The sequence below is a fragment of the Epinephelus moara genome, chromosome 6 (genome assembly GCF_006386435.1).
Source record: "Epinephelus moara isolate mb chromosome 6, YSFRI_EMoa_1.0, whole genome shotgun sequence".
In the NCBI taxonomy this organism is placed as follows: Eukaryota; Metazoa; Chordata; class Actinopteri; order Perciformes; family Serranidae; genus Epinephelus; species Epinephelus moara.
Window position 1 is genome coordinate 19,304,631 of NC_065511.1, and position 20,046 is coordinate 19,324,676.

The window sequence follows — 20,046 nt, forward strand, 5'->3', positions numbered from 1 at the left end:
TAACCTTTTCAGGCCTAAATATAAAGGCATAGTTACAGCTGTAGGCTTTAAGTGATAATAGTCTTGATAGCCTTGATAGTTTGCCATGTGACCCTGTAGGTTATAGAAGCCCAAAGAGTGGGGCAGCAATCAGCAAGTCACTGCAAATATTGAAGGTCACCATAAAGACAGCAGTTTTTGTTCTCTTAAACCCACTTGCTCATGTTCAACAGTATAACAAACAATGGAAAATGCATGATAAAGGTAAACTCAAATTAATTTGACAGTTTTTTCCCGAGCTTTTAGCCACATCTCCCTCACACAGCTTCGTTCAGCAAATAAGGCTGGTTCAGGCATCATTACGTGACCAAAGGTGGAGATCCTGACGACTGGCTCAGTTCAAGGACGGTCTTAACATTGAATATGGGTGGCAAACAACGAGATAGTGTTGGAGCATTTCCGTCACTGCATAGTCATAGTGATACCAATAATAATCCCAAATAAATAGTGAATCCAATCCCCAGAATAAATAAAAATGAAGTGCATTATGACAGCATTTTAATAGATACAATGTAATATTCAGTGTGTGAGTGTTCACAATTATTAGCACAGTTATATTCAGTTAAAAGCAACCATGTATTAATTGATGCCACACAACCACTAACTATCGCACAGCTGCAAGATCATTCAGTACGTTTGTCAGTAATGCAGGCAGATCACACACACACAAAAAAAACAAGACAAAAAAACATAGACATAGTGTGTGCTTGTATGTTTAACATGTTATTGATACTGCAGTAGATTGTATGGAGACAAAATTGTTTTACTTAGGGGGCATTTTCTTTTCAATAATATGTTCCAATGCAAACCATCAGTGTGTCTCCCTCTAGTGGCCTAAAGGTGCACAATACTCAAAAACCTACAGAACTTTTAAGTTAATGATTAATTCAGAGAGAGATTATGTGAGAAATGAATAAATAAATTCAGCTTTTTTTTTTAGCACCTTTCATGCACAGAAAGCAGCACAAAGGCTTTACACACACATACACACAGAGGAAGGGAGAAAACAAGTGTTATTGAGTGCTATTATCTACAAATTAAAGCAAATATTAAAGATTATAGTTAATTTACTTTTACTTTGCTAACTGGAGACCGCTGTGCAACTGAATGTCCCCAAACCCTGAAGTCTGAACAGGTTACCATACAACCACACCCCTTCCCCTGCAGACTTCCTTGATCCTCGGCATACTGTTTTCAAGTCTAGCTTTACCTCAGGCTGAACCAGGGGCCCAGCGGCCCCTCTTTACTGCTGGGCTTTGAATGGAAGCACATGTACAGTTAATCACATATGGACACACAATGCAGTTATTGCCCATTTACAGTGAAAACCTCAGACCATAATTAATCTCAAGTATTTCCATTTCATTCCAGTCACTGTATGTGCTGTCCAAATGTCCACAGTATACTTTTGCTTTAAAGCTGTAACTGATTTGTTCGCCACTTGGGGTACAGTGCACACAGTCTGACACACATATGACCTTATAAAGTTGCTGTGGCCGACATGTTAGCCAACAATTGCAGGTTTAAACATCCAGCAGACACAGAGCAACATTAACATTCATGTAGAGCTGTTTTACCTGTGATATGATAAGTCAAAATGTTTTCCATTAAAAAGTGTATCTATTTTTTATATAGTAAGATAAACTCCCTGAGTTCTTTATATCCTTCAACACCCTGTCTCTAACTTTAGCTGCTGTACCTGAGCTGATCAGGTAGCCTAGAGTACAGGGTTTATCGGAGTTTCTCCAAACACCACTAGTTGAACTTCTGAGGGGGGCTGAACAATTACATTTACATGTTATAAAGATGAAAAACTCCAGTTTATACAATAAAAGTAGGCTACCTTAGCTTGAATGAGTCCAGAAAGGATATGCAAAGGATATGGTTTGTAGTTGTCAGCATCTTTTTGTGGTGTTGTGTTTCTACGTGATAATGTGTTCTTTTGGTTGACATGTGTTTGTAATTGTTTTTGGTTGTTTAGTTTCTCTGTGTAGTCATTTTGTGTCTCTTTTTAGTGCCTTTGCATCTCTTTGGAGTTGTTTTGTGTCTCCTTCAAGTCATTTTGTGTCACTTTGGGGTATATCTGTCGGGTTTTTTAAGTCGTTTGTTGTCTCTTTGTAGTTCTTTGGTCCATCTTTGAAGTCATTTTGTTTCTCTTTGAGGTGTGTTTGTTTCTTTTTTGGTTGTTTTGTTTCTCTCTGTAGTCATTACATCTCTTTGTAGTTCCTTTGCATGTCTTTGTTGTCATTTTGTGCCCCTTCAAAGGTCAATTTGTGTCTCTCAGTTGAGTCCATTTTGCTTGTTTTGTCTCTGTTTGTAGTTCATTTACCTCTCTTTGTAGTTATTTTGAGACTCTTCCTTGTTGATACATGTTGACTTGTGTGACATTTTACAGGTGAAGGCCACTTTAGGTCCCTGGGTCTGTGTCCGGTAGGCCCTTTCAGCAATCCTGCCATGTGTTTAAGACAGAAGCTGCTGGCAACCTAAATGTTTATACAGAGTAACTTTGCCACTCTCAATCATTCACCTACCCAAAATGACATCTGAGGACCCCATGGGAGCTGCTCTTCAAAGGTGATGTCCGGGGTGAAGCAGCAGTCATATTTGGAGATGTTCAGTTTAAAACAGTTTAAAATCCAACCATAACAGTCTAAAATTAATATGATAAAAAAAAAAATCACCATTACAGTAAAAAGCAAAAACAGATCACTGACACAAATTCATGATTTCGATTGTCCCAATTTTATCTTTAATTTCACATGTGTAGGTTACAATTTGCCATCATATTTTTTGAGGTATAATTGTCATTATGGGTCATTAACAGTCATTCTTGTTTGCAGAAAAATTATCACATTTTTTCATTTCCATACATGAAGAAGAAAACTTTTTTGCTGATTTTCATTTGTGTAATACCAAAGTCAGATTACACACACAAAGATGGCATATTAGCCGGGATTTCTTTTGTCTTCTGCTTCTCATTTGAAAATAACATTTATAAAAGTATACATCCATTTGAAAAAACAAAACAGAAATTCTACTTTATCTGTTTTCCATAACAGTTAAAATGTGTTATTTTAAAGACACATGTACCACAGTAAAACTTCACCATTCTCAAAACTGCATTTCTTATCATTGACAGACTTATACAGTTGAATTTGGCATTTTCCCATGAGGTCATCTTTGCCATTCAGACCCCCATCTTCGTCCCAGACCTCAATCTCCAGGATGTCACTTTGGGCATTCTCGAAGGTAAACCACTGTTGAAACACTGTGGTCTGTTTGTTGATAATGACTGCAATTGTCCTTGTCACTTTGCCAATGGTCACCTACATTGAATTTTAAAGTAGATACAAGATGGACACACATATGCATGTGAAACAAACTATTTCACATTCAGTGCTGCACTCATTTCCCCATGATTGTATTTCAAGGTCATTTCTCAAGTTTTTGTTGCAAGAAACTGATCATTTTGAATTGTCAAATCACTTTTTAGACCTTGTAAAATATTAAATATATGATTGCTTTCACTTGGCCATTGTCACCTTTAAATATCACCTGCAATTACAGTACATCTACATACACACTTTCTCACTTATGTAAAGAAATGGTGATGACCTACCTAAATATGTGTCTGGAGGAGAGAACGTATCACCAACATGTAGAAAGGAGTGGCTGGGATACACACTCACTGATTTCCCTTTGCATCCACCGAATCTATCGGTGGCTTCAGGGTGAGACAGTACCATCAACAGCAACAAAGCAACTTCACCTGTGTGTGGGAGACAGTGAGCAGTAGAGCTGTGCAGACAGGCACTAGCTCCTGGATGAGATGTGTGACAGACTCCAAATGTCATCTGCCAAAAAGATGGAGGGTTGGAGTACCGGGTTGGACTCCCTTTTTCATTCAGTACTGCCGTAATTCTTCATGGCATAGATTCAAGAGGTTATTGAAAACATTCTTAAGAGATTTTGCCCCATATTGACATAGTAGTGTCAAAAAGTTGTTGCAGATATGTCGGCTGCACATGGCGGCCATCGGACTACAGTGAACTCAATGTTATGTTCAAGAAACCAGTTTGAGAGGATTTGAGCTTTGTGACATGGTGCGTTATCCTGCTGGAAGCTGCCATCAGAAGATGGGTACACAAAGGTCATAGAAAACTGTTGCCTTTCTATCATCTTGAACCAGTCTGGCCATTAACCTCTGACCTCTGGCATCAACAAGGCATTTTCACCCAGAGAACTGCCGCTCACTGGATATTTTCTTTTTTTCGGACCATCCTCTGTAAACCCTAGAGATGGTTGTGGGTGAAAATCCCAGTAGATCATCAGTTTCTGAAACACTCAGACCATGCCGAGTTCAAAGCCCTTTAATTCACCTTTCTTCCCCATTCTGATGCTCAGTTTGAACTTCAGCAGGTTGTCTTGACCATGTCTACATGCCTAAATGCATTGAATTGCTGCCATGTGATTGACTGATTAGCTATTTGCATTAATGAGCAGTTGGTCATTACTTCATCCTTTAATAAAAAGCAACCTTATCTGATGATGCAGGCACATTTCTTTTTCATGTCAGTTATTTTTATTATATAAATTGCCAATTCTACAAAACAAAATCTCTATGTCTACTAACATCTCTTTGGCATGCAAGTCTGAACATCTGATCGACTCATGATGATGCTGGGGCAGGGGTCCCTCTTGCTCCTGCTCCTCCTCCTCCTCCTCCTCCTCCTCCTCCTCCTCTTCTCCTGCTCTTCGGGAACTCACAGATGAAAAACATGGTGGCTTCACACTCCACATGACTCCATGTCCCAGTGCTGAGCAGCTCCACGCAGCTTGAGTTTGTGGTGGGAGATACACTGGAACTGAGATCATCTTGACTCCAGGCTGCAAACCCCTGCAGAGGGCTGGAGTCTGCATAAACATGACTGCTCGTTCCATCCTGATGACAAAAACACAGAAGAGGAAAAATGAGAAATACAGTAACAACAGGGAGCACTCTCGAAACGTAGTTACTCATTATTTAACCAGCAGGAGAACTTAGCCCCAGACACTCATCCTCCAGTTGCCAGTACAGATACTCATCCTCCTTTAGAAAACAGAGGCAAACATGGACAAACAGACCAAAAATTGAAACTCCACCTGCTGCAGTGTGTGTGTCAGGACCACTTACTGTGTCCTTGCTCTGAGCCTGCACTCCGATATAAACTCTTGTCAGTCCTGCCTGACTGACATAGTCTGCCATTAGACGGTTGGTATTGCTGGTTTTTGGCATGGCCAGTGTGCCTCCTCTCAGCTTGCAGTTCATTGAAGCCTCTCTGAACCTCTTGGGCTCCTTCACCAGCAGGTAGTACCTCTCTTCTGTTTCCTTCAGCCCTAAGATGACTGCACAGGACAGAGTTTAGAGTTAATTTCACTGACTGTGAGCAGGTCTCAGTGACTTTGGGCTGCCTCTAACTCTGCATTCATGTGGTATTGGAACAATTGGAAAAACAATTGACTGGGAAAAACAAAATAAAGACTAAATTTTAACCAAACCATGGCATATTAATTCATGAAATTCAATATTAACTCCATATATTTTCTCACTCTATATTTTATCTTTAGAGATGCATGCCATGATTTTCACACTTTTGAGGATGTTCAGCTGGCTTACTGTCACTTCACTTACTGTAGTGTATGCTAAACCAGTGGTTCCCAACTGGTAGGTAGTGGTCCAAAAGTGGGTCATGGGTCCATTCTGAATAGACCGCAAGCGACTTGCAAACATGCCATTTGTAAAAAAAAAAAAAAAAAAAAAAAAAAAAAAAGTGCAGTGGATTTCAAACGCGCAACTTCTATTCTGAAGAGCTGTTTCCTGCTGTAGAGTGAGGGACTAACGGACAGCTACCTAACAGAGACAGCAAACTAGCTCAAAGACTTGGCCAAACTGAAGTATTAAACTGTGTGGGACCCTGAACTAAGGACTGAGGAGAACACAGGGAGGACCCTGTGGCTGGACCAGTTGGGAACCACTGTGCTAAACCATAAGTATCATACAGTACTACTCAGCACTCACCATTTTTCACAAACTTGACAGCATTCCTCAGCTTGCCCACATTGATGTCCAGCTGTCCAACCACCTTCCTGTACCTGCCGCAGTCACATGTCGTGCCTGATGGATTAAACAAAGGCCAGCACATCATTTGAGTGTGTACGGGATTTAATAGCACAGAATCACCATCCTGCACTGTGACTGTGACAAACTGTATCACAGTATATGACTGTAAGACCTTACAGTAGAACACCACTGTGCTTTCTTGTTGTGTGATATGAACGCCATTTAAGAGCCTCAGTCACTAGATGAAGACAAGTCCTACTGCATGGCAAACACCTGTTCCACCCTAGCCTTGGGGTATTTAAATTGATATCTAAGAAAATCAATATTTGCAATGCCACTCCAGTGTGCAGGCGTACACACCCAATAAAAACAGTTCTGATATTATTTGACAGCTGAGTTGTATTTAACGCTGCCCTGCTGTATTCCTGCAGTAGAAACATCCTCAAGAATGTTCAGAGTCATTTTATAGGGACCAGCCACAAATAAATGTTTGTTTTATTTAATGAACTGAGTGACACCAATATAGTTTGCCCAACTCTATGTTTACCAATTCAAACCCACTTACAAAACTGACTGTTGAAATGTCAGTAGATGCGGTTACATGGATATAACTCACCTGTTTATGAGGCTCATCCTGGTTATGATCATATTTGGGATATGGTGTTTACATGAGCACAGAGAAATCATTCATATTCCTAACACACATCCCGATTTCTTTCCAGCTCGGGTTTCTCATGAACAGAACTCACTAGGCTGTTTATTAGTAAATGAAAATAGCTGTAACATCATGTTGGTCTGAGAGGAGCAGAATGATGGGTATCTTCACATACTCACCTGGTTTCCCTTTTAATCCAGAGGGACCATCCAAACCTGTATCACCTTTGTTACCTGCAGAGGGGTAGAAATTTAATGTGAGACATGTCTTTCAATTCTGACATCTGTGATCCTGGCTGTTCACTTTTTAATGTTTTCAATAGCTTCAAATATGAATAAATAATACAGTACTATGACTGACAATCTACAGATAATTCAATATGCTGACAGCTTCTTGTGTTATTTGATTGCATTGTGATGTAGTTGCAACATATCACCACCAGATGGCTGTATCATACATGAAACATTTTGAATATTGCCACACACAGATGCAGATATACACAGGTCAAATTCTGACCTTTGTAGCCCAGATTTAATTGTTTCTAATATATGTATACATAACATGACAAGACAAACATTTCTGAAATATAGAGATGTGGGTAAATAAGTAAGCTTGTGCGTAAATGTAATCCAGAACATATTCACTTGTATGTGAGCTTCACTGAGGTAACTGACAGTTGCACATTTTGGGGAAGTGGGCTGCAGTACAAACAGCACAATATGCTGTTTTTGTGTGAGGACATATTGTACCCGTACAATCTGATCAGCCTGAGTAAGTCCTGTGATGAAATACAGTTACAGTTTGAGCACCCTGACGAAATGAAAAGTCAACATTTCCGACTTAAAACTTGCTGTCTTGTTGCCAGTATAGAAGCTCTGTGAGTTATGAGGATAAAAATGCGACTAGATGTGCAGTGCAGTGTCACCCCTGCATGGGAGCATATAGTTCAATTCACCCCAAACAGTCCGGCTGTTTTATAGTTTTATAGCTTTAGATAGTTGTTCTTTTGCCCGAGCTAAATGTAAGTCCTGTAAACACTCTAATAATAAGCCGACATATGCACTGAATTATAGCAGAAACAAGGAATACGTTCTCATGTATCGTAATAATCTTATCTTGAATGAACTCCAATTTTGTAAACGTAGACATGCAGCTATTTTCTGTGAGTGAGCCTGTAACAGGATCAAACTTCTGTAAAAGAGTAGCTGAATTTTTGCAGATTCCGCTAAAGCCGACACTGCTCTGAAAATGCGTTTTCTTTCCAGGTGTTTTATGAGCTGCAGGCGGTCAGGATCAAGGAAAATCCAAACCTGTGACCTCACTCCTTTTGCCCCAAGATGGCTGATGCACAGCCACTTTCCTGTAAGTGTATTAAACCTAATGAATACTGAGAAAAAAAGAGTGGATGCCTAGAAAGGCACGGGAACATGAATGCTCATAAAAATAAAAATAAAGATAGAAATTGTTTCAGCCACCCTGGCAAAGCGGCCACATGACATCATACTGTAGGATTATGTTTTTTTCTATCTTTGGATGTGATAATTTAAAACATAAAAGAAATAGGAAAAATTTCTCCCTGTGTGTATTAGTCTTGGGACTAATTTAGTTTGCTGATTTGTGTAGAAATGTCCGTTCTACTTATTTTAATGTTTTGAGTCTATGACTATGGAGCTGCAGTCCAAGCCGAGGAGGAGTCCAGGAAACTGTATTTCTTCTTTTAGGCAATTATAAAGTCATTAAAATCATGTAGAAACCTCACAGCTACATTTTTGGCATTTTTGCAGTGTGCTCTGGGCAGGTTAAAAAAGTGGAAGCAAGACAAATTCACACAGAGTTGAGGGTTATAAAGTCCATAATTCTTCCTCTCATTTTTTTTTGGTGCTCTCTCTTGTTTGATTTATTGTGTACAGCCAGTTTGATTTGCTAATGCTAATGAATCCTCTAGGTATATCTAGTTTGGGGTTAACGATAAAGAAAAAGAGAAAATGATAGAGAAGGAAAAACAAAAGATAAGGTTTACATTCGATGAGAAATGACTTATTTGTTGTACCATTATCTCCAATAGGCCCCATCTTCCCTGTGTGTCCCGCCTCTCCCTCAAGCCCCGTCTCTCCTGTCAGTCCTGGGGATGAAAAGAAAGAAAGATGGAGGATGAGAGGAAGGGAGAAAGGAGAAGTTGTTCATGGAGACAATGTAGGGCCTTTGGGACACAGCAAAAGAGCCTCATCATCTCGGCCTGAGATTCTGACTTTCCAGCACAAAATGCACAACACACAGAAAAAGCTAGCATACACAAGCCGCACCAGAACCCCACATTTGATCTCAAAGTATTACTGCTAACTCGCTTCATCATATTTTTTTCAAAGATCCTTTATTCTGTCGTTCAGGCTTGTCATATTCTTACAATTAAGACTTGGCGTTTCGTGGCTTTCATCATTTTTCTTTTGTTTTTTGATTATTTTGTTGTTCTCGAGCCTAATCAATATAATTGCGTTCTCCCAGAGATTGCCTGCCCTGAGGCTTTTTTCCAACAATCGCTGCATAGCTCGGTTCCTAAATTGATGCTGTTATTGCTATTATTATTTTGCCAGTAAATAAATAGAGGGGAAAAATGCTGATTTATTTCGGGTACTAACTGGAGGCTGTTTGTGGAGTGAAGTCTGTGAGAAAGTGGCGTGAGGTTGTTTCGACGGGCCCCGGTGCATGCTATATGATGGACTCGAGCACACGCTATTGTGCAGGTATTGTCTTGTCACATGATCAAACAGGGACTTGACACTGGACATTAACACATACAGTACCCTGCAATCATCATTAGATATCTGTATATGACAGAAAATTATGAAATGAATTTGATTTAATATTTTTTATTGTTTATTTATAATTTAAGGAGAAGAAGCTTTTTCGAGGGCATATATGGCAAATCACAATGTTTTTAATTTAATGAAAGTTCTTCTTTGAACACAGGCATATTTCCAATCGACCATAAGGGCCCATTCTCCACCCAACACGTTGTTGGAGGGCCTACTCTCTATATGGGCCCCCCACCAGTACACTGCACTCTCTGTATTTACGCCCCTGCAAAGTATGCATTGTCGCCGGTTTAGCTGATTTAGTCAAAATGGAAGTTCACCTTTAAAATGTAATAAACAAGTAAATAATAAAGTAAATGCATGTACTTTATTTATTTGTGTAATTTTATTACCTTCAGAGTGTGTAAAGTTCTGTTACACAAGTTCATTTAAACATTTATAGAGATTATCTGTTGTTACCATTGATCTGATTGTTGTCACCACAATGCCTGTAACAGATACAGTCCTTCTGTAATCTGATTACGTCACCTGTCACTTCACAATCATATTAAGGCTGTTACAGTTCGGTGTCAAAGAGATACTGAGAGGGGTGCATGGTTTTGGATGTTACAGTGAAAGTGTAGGACAGAGAATATCAGAGTGTGTGTGTGTGAGAGAGATCGTGTGCATGTGTGTGTGTCTGTGTCTGTCCGTGTGTGTGTGTGTGTGTGTGTGTGTATGGGAAAACTACAGAGCAGACTGGAGGCTTTCTGCCAGCATTTGAACGAGTATTTCCTCAGGAAACTATTCAGCTGGAAATTGATGGCGTTTGAAATACTAAGTGACACATTAGAGAGGCCTATTGCTTTTAGAGGGATTCGCCACACACACACATACATACGCACACACGCACACACACGCACACACACACATACAGCCAGCTATTCACTACTATTTCCCATTTCCCACTTCCTCATGTTGATCTTCTACTTGATGATTTGTGAGAAGTGTTGGCGGAGGGTGTGAGGTCTTATGGATTGTGTGAGGTCTGGTAGACATCGAAAAGCTGTGGCTTATGGGAAACTGCAGTATTTCACCATGATCTGTGTGCTATTTTTGCGTAATTTTCACTATGCATGCCTGAGGGAATACTTTAACGATGCTGTCCCGAGAAGCGATTGTGACCCGTGATTATAGGTGTTTGTTTTTCGCTATACGAAGATATTTAATCTGCTGGTCTCTTGTTATTCCTTCTGTGTCTATAAAAGCTGATTAATGTTGTTTTCCCAGTGCTTATGCTTGCCAGTTAAACCGTCTATCTAAACTTCCAGATAACAGTCCTCCCTATCACTGCAGTCGCTCTTTATAATGGCCAACCCCTCCAACTGGTTTAACGTCTGGATTCTCCAGCTGCTGCAGGATAAATGAGGTGAAGGCCACATTTTTCATTCTAATCATAGAGCCTGAGACAACCTTAAGCTATTTCAGAAGGGCTTAATGGACTAGACATTTTTGAGGCTTGATATAACAAAAATACAAGAGATTAAAATGCTAAGCAGGCCTCAGATCAGATCGTTCACTGCACACTGTTTGCTCACATATAGTGAGCAAATACGAATACTGGTATTTCTGCTTTTCAGAGTTCAGTCGACAGAGAAAAGAGAGCTGCGTCGCATGAAACAAAGGCCTTCAGCCAGGTTTTCCATTTGCAGTACATATGGTTCATGCAAGCTGTCCCAACAGGTTCTTCCCAAAAATTAAAAACCTTATGTAACACCTAACTCTGCAGTCTGTACCACTGACATTTCCCACCTAAACTCCACCAGCAGCTTTACAGTAAATGTCGCACAATTAACAAACGCAGAAATCCAGCACAACGGTTTGTTGACATTAATAAGCTTGGAGCAACAAATTGTTTTTGTTGCCCTCCGGAGCATTCACAGTCATGTATTCCCTTTTAACATTCCAAAATTAAGCAACTGCTTCCTGTAAAACGGCCTAACTTAAGACAGGGAATACATGCGTCATCTGTTGAGCTGCTGACATATTGCAGTCACAGATTCATCATAGGAACCTGCGTTCATTCCTACAGCGAGCGTACGCACAGTAAAAACCATAATGATTGGGTTTGCTATTCTGTTGAAAAATATGTGCAAAGTTGAAAAAGGGTTCACATGTATAGATATATGTGTGCTTTGTTTTTCTTAACAGTTTTGGAAAACACTTGGTCAGTCCTGGCATGTGTCTCTCACACGGTCTGATGAGTGAAGTGTGTCTGGTGTTGTGGAGTGTGTGCATGTATGTGCTTGTGTGTGAGGACGTCTGGGTGAATAAAACAAACATCTGTGGAGAGCAAGAGGGCAGCCAGGAAGCAGTGCTTTTATACCGTCTGTGTGTATATACAATTATGTATTGTGTGTTTGTACATCTACCTCCTTGTGTCTATATGCTTGCATGCCTTGTGTGCATATAGTATATTGTGTCTGAGTGTGTGTGTGTGTGTGTGTATGGGGAGACATCTGTATATATCATATGGCTGGTTTGTTGGCCAGCTAGTCTACCAGCCCAGTTGGAACACATGGTGAAGCAGGACGCCGCTGCTTTCCTCAGCAGCAATTAACACGTCTGCTTCCGCCACAGAAACACAGTAGTCTTGGTCTGTCTGTCCATATGTCTGTCTGTCTGTCTGTCACAGAGCAAAGGAAAGCAGGCTGTACAGAGCAGGAAAAAGCAAAACCTGCTGCCAGGGTGAACTCACGCAGGCTGTCTGGAAACTCACTGTACAGAAACTAAGACATGATAGTTTGTCCATATCACAGCAGCAATGTAAATGATTTGTGATACAGACGGGTGAAGTCAGACTTTAAGCTTCTGTGCAAACATAAGAGAGACGTGAGGCATTCCCGCCCATTACTTTTGCTGTTTTTATTCCACTTTCAGTTGTCTGTACACATGTACACATGTTGCAACCATGCCAATGAAGACAGAAGAGCAGGATTTTTCAGCAACACCAGGAAAAGCACAGGTGTAAATGATAAAATGCACCACACACTACTACCTCACACTGTCATGGCTTACTGGGACACTGGAATTACACAGAGCCATCGTTAATCTCACGTGCATAGGCTGTATAATGGAATGGACATAATAAAAATGGGCGACATGACAGCTCCCCAAAAGTGAAGCCAAAACATCTTGATCGCCCCCTGGTGGGTGGTGTTAGTGGGGTGGGATTATTCCACCACATTTCAATACTAATGATTTTTTTCAGGATTTTTCATTATAAAAAAAAAGAGTTTAATTTTCTAAATAGAAATGTGGCAACCATTGTTCTAGTCTTCCAAACTTTGCAAAGTATAGTTCAATCATCACCAAGCAATACACAGTGACCTACAACTGGCCTGTGTCACTGTTAGTCAACCACATGTTTTCAGGTTCCAGGTTTCTTCTGCTCGAGGGATTTTCAAGTTGATTCTACTGTGACTCATGGAGTAATTTAGCCAGTGTGGGTGCCATTTAAACAGACCAGGAGTCACTGTGATTATGGTAATACTTGTCCACTGCATCATCTTCAACCACAGTCTGATAACAAACCAAAATGTTATTTTATTTGGACTTTAATGCTGGCTTTAAAGGGGAATTTTACAGATCAAAGTCTGTGTAGGGGTCTTGGGGAGTATTACTACATAATATAAAAAGCATTTAGTGGCTCTCTCTGGAGTGATGTCAAGTGTAGCTGCTTATCTCTGCTTGAGGCTAGTGGCTCAAGGCTACATTAGCCGCCACTAGCATACACACACAGTCCTCCATCTGAGCTGTCTGCAGTTAAGATGCGTTATGGGTAATGTATGCATCAGGTTTTAACAAGGAGGAAGAATGCATGGAATCAACAGGACTAATTGGGCTGTATTCAAAACCTTATTATGGGACAATGGCCCCCTGGGCACAGATATGCAAAAGGCCCCACCGGCTCTCCAACATAGCGGCAATTCACACTGACCTTTTGGTTGTGCCTCTTTTTTGCTGTTGTTTTGCATCTCTTTGTAGATGTTTTGTGTGTCTTTGGGGTCTTTTTGAGTCTCTTCCTGGTTGGTATGTGTTCATTTAAGTGACATTTTGCAAATGAAGTATGTCGTAGGAGGTTCTACTGCATTGATTTTATTCTTGGTGCAGTAATAATTTATCAGGGATGTGCCTTGTATTGTTTTGTTCCCATTTCTTCTTTACAATAGCCAGTTATGACAAAATAAATACGCTCTCCCCCTCCATATACAGCATATGCTCCATACCTGGAAGTCCTGGTGGTCCATTCTTTCCCAGTTTTCCCTGATCTCCCTCCTCTCCAATTTCACCTTGGTCCCCTGGATTATAAAGGAAAGACAGTAAAGAGGAGTTCAAAAGCATAAGGAGAACTTGTTTCCTGTTATGTTTCATGCACAGTTCAGGTCAGAAGGGGCCTCTCAGAGATAGTTTCCAAGGTAGCTTACTTTCCTGTTGAGGCAGGGATTAAATCTGTATATTCCCACTCACTGCTGGCATGGATGAAATATTGAAGCCATCACAGGATGATGATACATTATCAAAACTCAAGGCTGGCCAAGATCTACTACAGCACAGCGCCCGGGACAGTGAGTGTTTGTGTACGAGATTCTGAGCAGGCCCACTTGTGGGTTCGGGTGCAAGTCCTACTGTAAGGTTAAGTTTGAATCAACTTTGGATGTTTATAAAAGTCTTTTGACTCTTCATATTCCATTTTAATCTACACTGATCCGAGCCAATATCATTTTCAAAAGCATTTACTTGTTTTAAGTATTAGTGACACCACATAGTTTGCAGAGTTGAAAGCACAAACGAGATGTAGGAGAAATATCTCTGGTGGGTCCGCTGTTCAAAGAGCTCTTGGCAAGAAATCTTGAGAGGTTTCATCTGAGTGTCTATTAAAGCTGTAATTCTGCCCCAGTTGTTGATGCCAACAGCTCTTTATATCTTGTTAAGTGCTGGGCTTTTGAAATGAAGGACTGTAACAAACCCCCTCCATTAGACTGGAGGAGTACTTAGGAAAATTGATTATTCAGTTCTGCAGGCTGTGTAGACATTTTCAAGTAACCTAAATCACTGTAATTTATAAATGTTTCTGCCTGCATGAAATGATTTCCTTTTGTGGACTACTGAACTGAAACCATGTACAATTACATTACTAACACGCCTCACTTGTGTGATTAAGATGTCAAATCAAAGAGAGGTTTTCTGTGTCAAAAATATTCTGGCATTGATTGAAGCAGCGGGATCCCTTTATGTGACATAAGTGAGTAAATTCAAAGTTTGTCAGCAAACTTTTCTCAAAGAAACCGAAGTGTTTTGACATACTTATGTCTCAATGACAAAATAATATGCCAGTAAATCTACAGCTGAGGTCATAGTACCCGTAAACGCAATAAAAGCATGTTTGTTGGAAAAAGTTAAAATAAATAAGAACAGTTGTGTGGACATTTTTTCGGGGTATGTAACGTAGAAAAATGCACGTCCGGCACCCACTCAAATACGCAGCCGTGAGAATACACACTCCCAGAGACCGCCTGTGGTCAGCAGTATCTGAGATGAGTCTTATCCAAATAATCAGTTCAGTTTATTGGCAGCTGTATAAATACACGCTGCCACAATGGGACTTTTTTACCGGTACAGAAGATTCAGTGGAAAGCTGACAAAATGTGCACTCACTTCCAAGTGAAAGTGTACGTGATGTTACTGTTGCCTTTTCACTTTCCTGATAAACACCACTTCATAGTTCAGTAACTACTTTTATAAAATATTTGTCCACAAGAATGAAGCTAGTTAACATTTTACTGTGTTCCAGAACTTAAAGCCAATTTTTTGCAGTAGCCTGAATGGAGCTGAAAAACAGTTGCTTTGCTTAAGTGTGTATTTTATTGGGTCTGTCTGTCTGAATCAGCGGGGGAACAAGCTACTGGATGTCATAAAATAGAAAGCACACACAGGGAGGCATTCCCTCCAAAAGACTATGGGGTAACAGACTGCTGGTTATAAACTGCAGGACATTACATGCTTGCTACCTTCATCACCAGCTCTATAAACCCTGAAGCACATTAGGGGTGTTTCCCTCAGAATTTTTCATTTGACACCTATAGGTACTGACATTTACATTGTAAGGACATTCAACTAACTCTCCTATACATTTATTGTAAGGTCATAAACTTGTATAGTCTCACCTCCAACAGTGTGAAGAGACAATAAGACTGCAAGCACCCAAGAACCCAAACACTCTATTTGAGATTTGTTAGTGTTGTTGTTGAATTACTGCATCACACAGATTTGTGTATTCAATAAGACATTTGACTAAAATGTTTAGGTACCATATAGTCATTTTTAAAAACAAACACACCTACACAGGCAAGCTCAAAGCAAATTCTGGGACTTGCATTACCTTTAGCTCCAGGTAGAAGGGTGTTGGTGCAGACTTCTGTCGAGGCAGAGATGTAGTTCAACACGGCTGCAAACACACAGAGCACCAACACTCCCATCATCTCCCAGTCATAACTGACCACTGAAGAAGATCCTGATTTTCAGTAAAGTATCTCATGCGCCAGTGTGCACCGAATGATAGTTTTAACCACAAGACCAGAGGATCAGTGCAGCGCTAATGACCAAACACGCTGCAGAGAGGGTCAGAACAGAGCTGTGCTGTTTATAGAGCACACAGACACACACACACACATACACACACGCACATACACTTGTTTATAGAGTCTTATCAGTTACTTGTCATAATATCAAACAACACTTAACAGATCACTGCATTCCTGTACATCTTGCCCCTTGGAACTGACCCTTTGCTAAGTCCCGCCCCTGGACGCAGACTGGCCAATCATAACGTAGCATCAGGCTGGCTCAGACCAGTGTCTGACATCAACACAGCTGTGCTCCATTGACTATGATGCAATCGTTTCAGATTTTCTTCATTTTCGGGCTGGTTTTGTGGATTTGGAGCTAAATGTTGTACCTGGGGCACGTTGTGTATTAATGATACTCGTTACCTGGAGAGGGTGGAAAAAGATATGTGTTTCTTCCCTGTTCCAAAACCAAAATCAAACCCTGAAAAGTGTAGGGTTAGCTAGCTAGCTACTGAAGATATAGCCTATTGAATGTATACACATGGTGCTTTTGCTTTGTAATGATTATAACAGTGAATAAAGACCGACCCTGCTGTACAGGAACCAGTGAAGGGAAGCAGGGAACCTTTGCTGATATTGAACCAGCTGTGTGTCATCGCAGTGTGCCCAGATGAATGTTGTTTGACTTCTCCCAGAGATCTCTGCCCATCCGGGTGCTGGTGTTCATCTGCACACACTGCGATGCCACACAGCTGGTTCAATATCAGCAAAGTTTCCCTTTAAATTCATTGTCTTCTGTGGCGATCAGCAGTGATGTGGTGGTTCACTTTTACACTGTGATCTGTAGCCTATAGTTCGGCTTTAGCTTCTAACTGTCTTTGTCTTTTTAACCTGTTGTTGCTGCTGAGTCAGTTTGACATCCTGGATATATCCTTCAAACACAGACTGTAGACCTCTCTGTCTGCTTCTCTCTGGAATCACTGTTTCATTTTTCTAAAAAAATGATAATATTTCTTCAGGGAGTGCACTTAGTTACAGTGTGGGCTCCATGTTTACTCTGACAGCTTGTTGGACCATCACAAAGGGGCGGGGCTTAGCGAACGGTCAGTTTGAAATTGTATTATTACAAATGCAGTTTATAACATAATTTAACACTGAGAGATCAATAGATGAACAACAGTAGCGTTAGGTATAATACGATGTGGTGCAATTATTTCTATATGTTCACCAACTTTCAAGGTAAACCATACTTTGACTTAAATTATATTACGAATCACAGAGGCTGGGTCTGAAACCACTTTCTATTTGCTACCTAGAGCACTTTTTACACCTGTCGCCATTTCATTTAAGTGTGTTAAATACATAAACTATATAGTGCCCTTTAATATTCCCGTGAGAGAGAAATTGTCCACATAGTGTTCACATTGTAAAATTGCACAGTGCAATGTTGCATCTGAAGGATGTTAAATTGACAGTTATGTAACAACACACAGATAACCGACTGTTCCATAGATACATTACAGTAGTTTTTAAAATATAAGACAACAATATAATGCAATTTATCAAAGTGAAAATAAGTAAATAGTGTCAGTTGACAATGAATTAACTGTGACATGCTGGAAATTTTTGATGAATCATCTGAAATATAATGTAAACATTTAGGCTCCATGGAGAGTGCACAGTGTGTAATGTTAAACATGCCTGAGTCAGAAGCGACTGGAATGTTTTCTTATCAACAACAAGGGAGTAGCACCTCTGGGCCTGCACATTTTTTCCTCTCTTCTCTTCTTCTTTTTACTCTTCCTCCCACCCTTCAGACCACAAACCATTTAGTGGGAGAGGTTTTACGCTTACACACGCACGCACACACACACACATAGAAACAAACACACAGATGTATATTACGAACGCGCACACATATACACGCCCACGAACACAAAGACAAGACAAAAAAAGTGTCCGTGCACAAAAAAAAAAAAAATGCATGCACACACACAGATTCTTGCATAATTGCATCCTCTGGTTTGTCACTATGTGAAGAAAACATACAGGGATTAGAGGGTTTGGAGGCCTCAGAGGGGCAGAAGGAGGGGGGGGGGGGGGGGGGGTGGTTGGCATAAACTGAGAAAAGAGACAGAGAAGAAATAATGAGAACAAATGAGACATAATTAGAGAAGAGCACACAGAGAGACAAGAGACAGAGCAAAGAACAAAGTAAAGAAGAGAGTGTGGTCAGAGCCACATGTCTTGGCACAAAGCGCAATTTCCTTATTCCAGAGCTATGCTTCCTGGGATGTCTTAAGCTCTCCATCACTGAGGCAAGTCATCAGGGGCGTTAGTGCGCTCAGTCCTTTGAAGTTCAGGGAGGGGTTGATCTTATCGAGACTATTAATTGGAAGGAGAAGAAAACAGGCAGATTCATCTTAATCAGACACGGGCTGTTGCTCCCTGAAGGACCAAGCTGGCTCGTGATCACTTTGAAAAGCAGCCGAAGAATTGAATGGTTCGCTGCCTGTATTGTTGTTGGCGTCTTATCATGTTATTTGTATTTACATCCTTAGAATACACCCAGTATTGGCTGGGAAATGGCAACACATTTTTCTGCTTACTGTCAAGTTACAACTTATTTCAACTGTTGCTAATGCTGCGCTCTTCAAACAAAAAAATATAGGCCTGTTACACAATTGGGCAAGTTGCAGTCATTAATCAGATCTTGCTGCTGACTGTAATGTTTGTTTTGGGTTATCTTTGAAAAACATTTTGAACCACACACACACACACACACACACACACACACATACAGAGGCTTGAAAATATTTCAGGCCTCACACACTCGATATCAAGGAGTCTGACAAGAGTTTCTTTTGGCTTCTACCACTGTTTGCTCCAAGCTTCGAAGTCTATATCATTTCTGCTGAGGAATTTGTCGATGTTGAGAGCTGTGTATTTTGGTACGAGGGCTCTTTAATGGCTCTGGCATTTGGTGTCGCGGACAAAAACTGGCGAGCTGGTGCGGCTTTTTTAATGACAGTTCAAAAGAAACAACCAATGCCAGCAGCACGCATTTGTGTGGCCAACGTCGTGAAATAAAAGTCATACGTGGCGGCTAACCGTCACAAACAAAGCCATTAACGCTGACATGGGAACAGTTACTGTTTGATTGACCCTTAATGAAATAAAAAGGGTGAGAATGAAATCACTTATCAGCTCCCAGCTGAAGGCATTCCTCTCAGAGCACTGGATTCTAAACCAACATCAAAATATCAGCCCAGTTGCTGGAAAAAAATGTTGGCATGTATGTTTCTGCAAACCACAAATATGTGGCACGTTTCATATGTGACATATAAACATTTCTAAAGTGATGACATTGTCATCTGAAATTGGAAGGGGTGGTGGATGGTGTGGCATCCAGATGAGATGCCTGCCAAGCTGCAGATCACTGTTCGAGACCAAAAAAACCCCCAACAACAACTGTGCTTTTTTGGCAGCCCTTTGTAGCATTTCCACTGGTGTATCTTGCACCAAACCTAGTGTCTTTAGCGGCACATTGCAATGTTGCACAGCGTCATTTGTGGCACTGTGTTTACTGCTGAACCTGGGTGTATTTTAACGGACACATCACAGCATTTCCCAGCAGCGTTTGAGCCACAATACATGGGTGTTTTACATAGACACAACATAGTTATACAGCTGGCGAGTGTAGTTTGGTAGAAAGAAAATAGTCCCTATGTAAAACTGCAAGTGTATCACTGCGCAGAGACAAACATGCATCTACTCATGGATGAAAGGCTCGTGCTTGTGACAGCACGAGATGAAAACATCAATGACATC

At 40.6% G+C, this 20,046-nt stretch overlaps 1 protein-coding gene across 1 annotated transcript; it reads right to left on the reverse strand.

Moving 5' to 3' along the window:
• Positions 1 to 2,768: 2,768 nt before the first annotated feature.
• On the reverse strand, positions 2,769 to 16,289 carry colec10 (collectin sub-family member 10 (C-type lectin)). The gene is made up of 7 exons (XM_050047674.1): positions 16,029 to 16,289; positions 13,876 to 13,947; positions 8,845 to 8,916; positions 6,974 to 7,027; positions 6,098 to 6,193; positions 5,213 to 5,424; positions 2,769 to 4,981 (listed from the first exon to the last, which is right to left on the reverse strand). Exons 1-7 carry the CDS (start codon positions 16,126 to 16,128, stop codon positions 4,709 to 4,711), a joined length of 879 nt encoding a protein of 292 aa, XP_049903631.1. The 5' UTR covers positions 16,129 to 16,289; the 3' UTR covers positions 2,769 to 4,708.
• Positions 16,290 to 20,046: the final 3,757 nt, after the last annotated feature.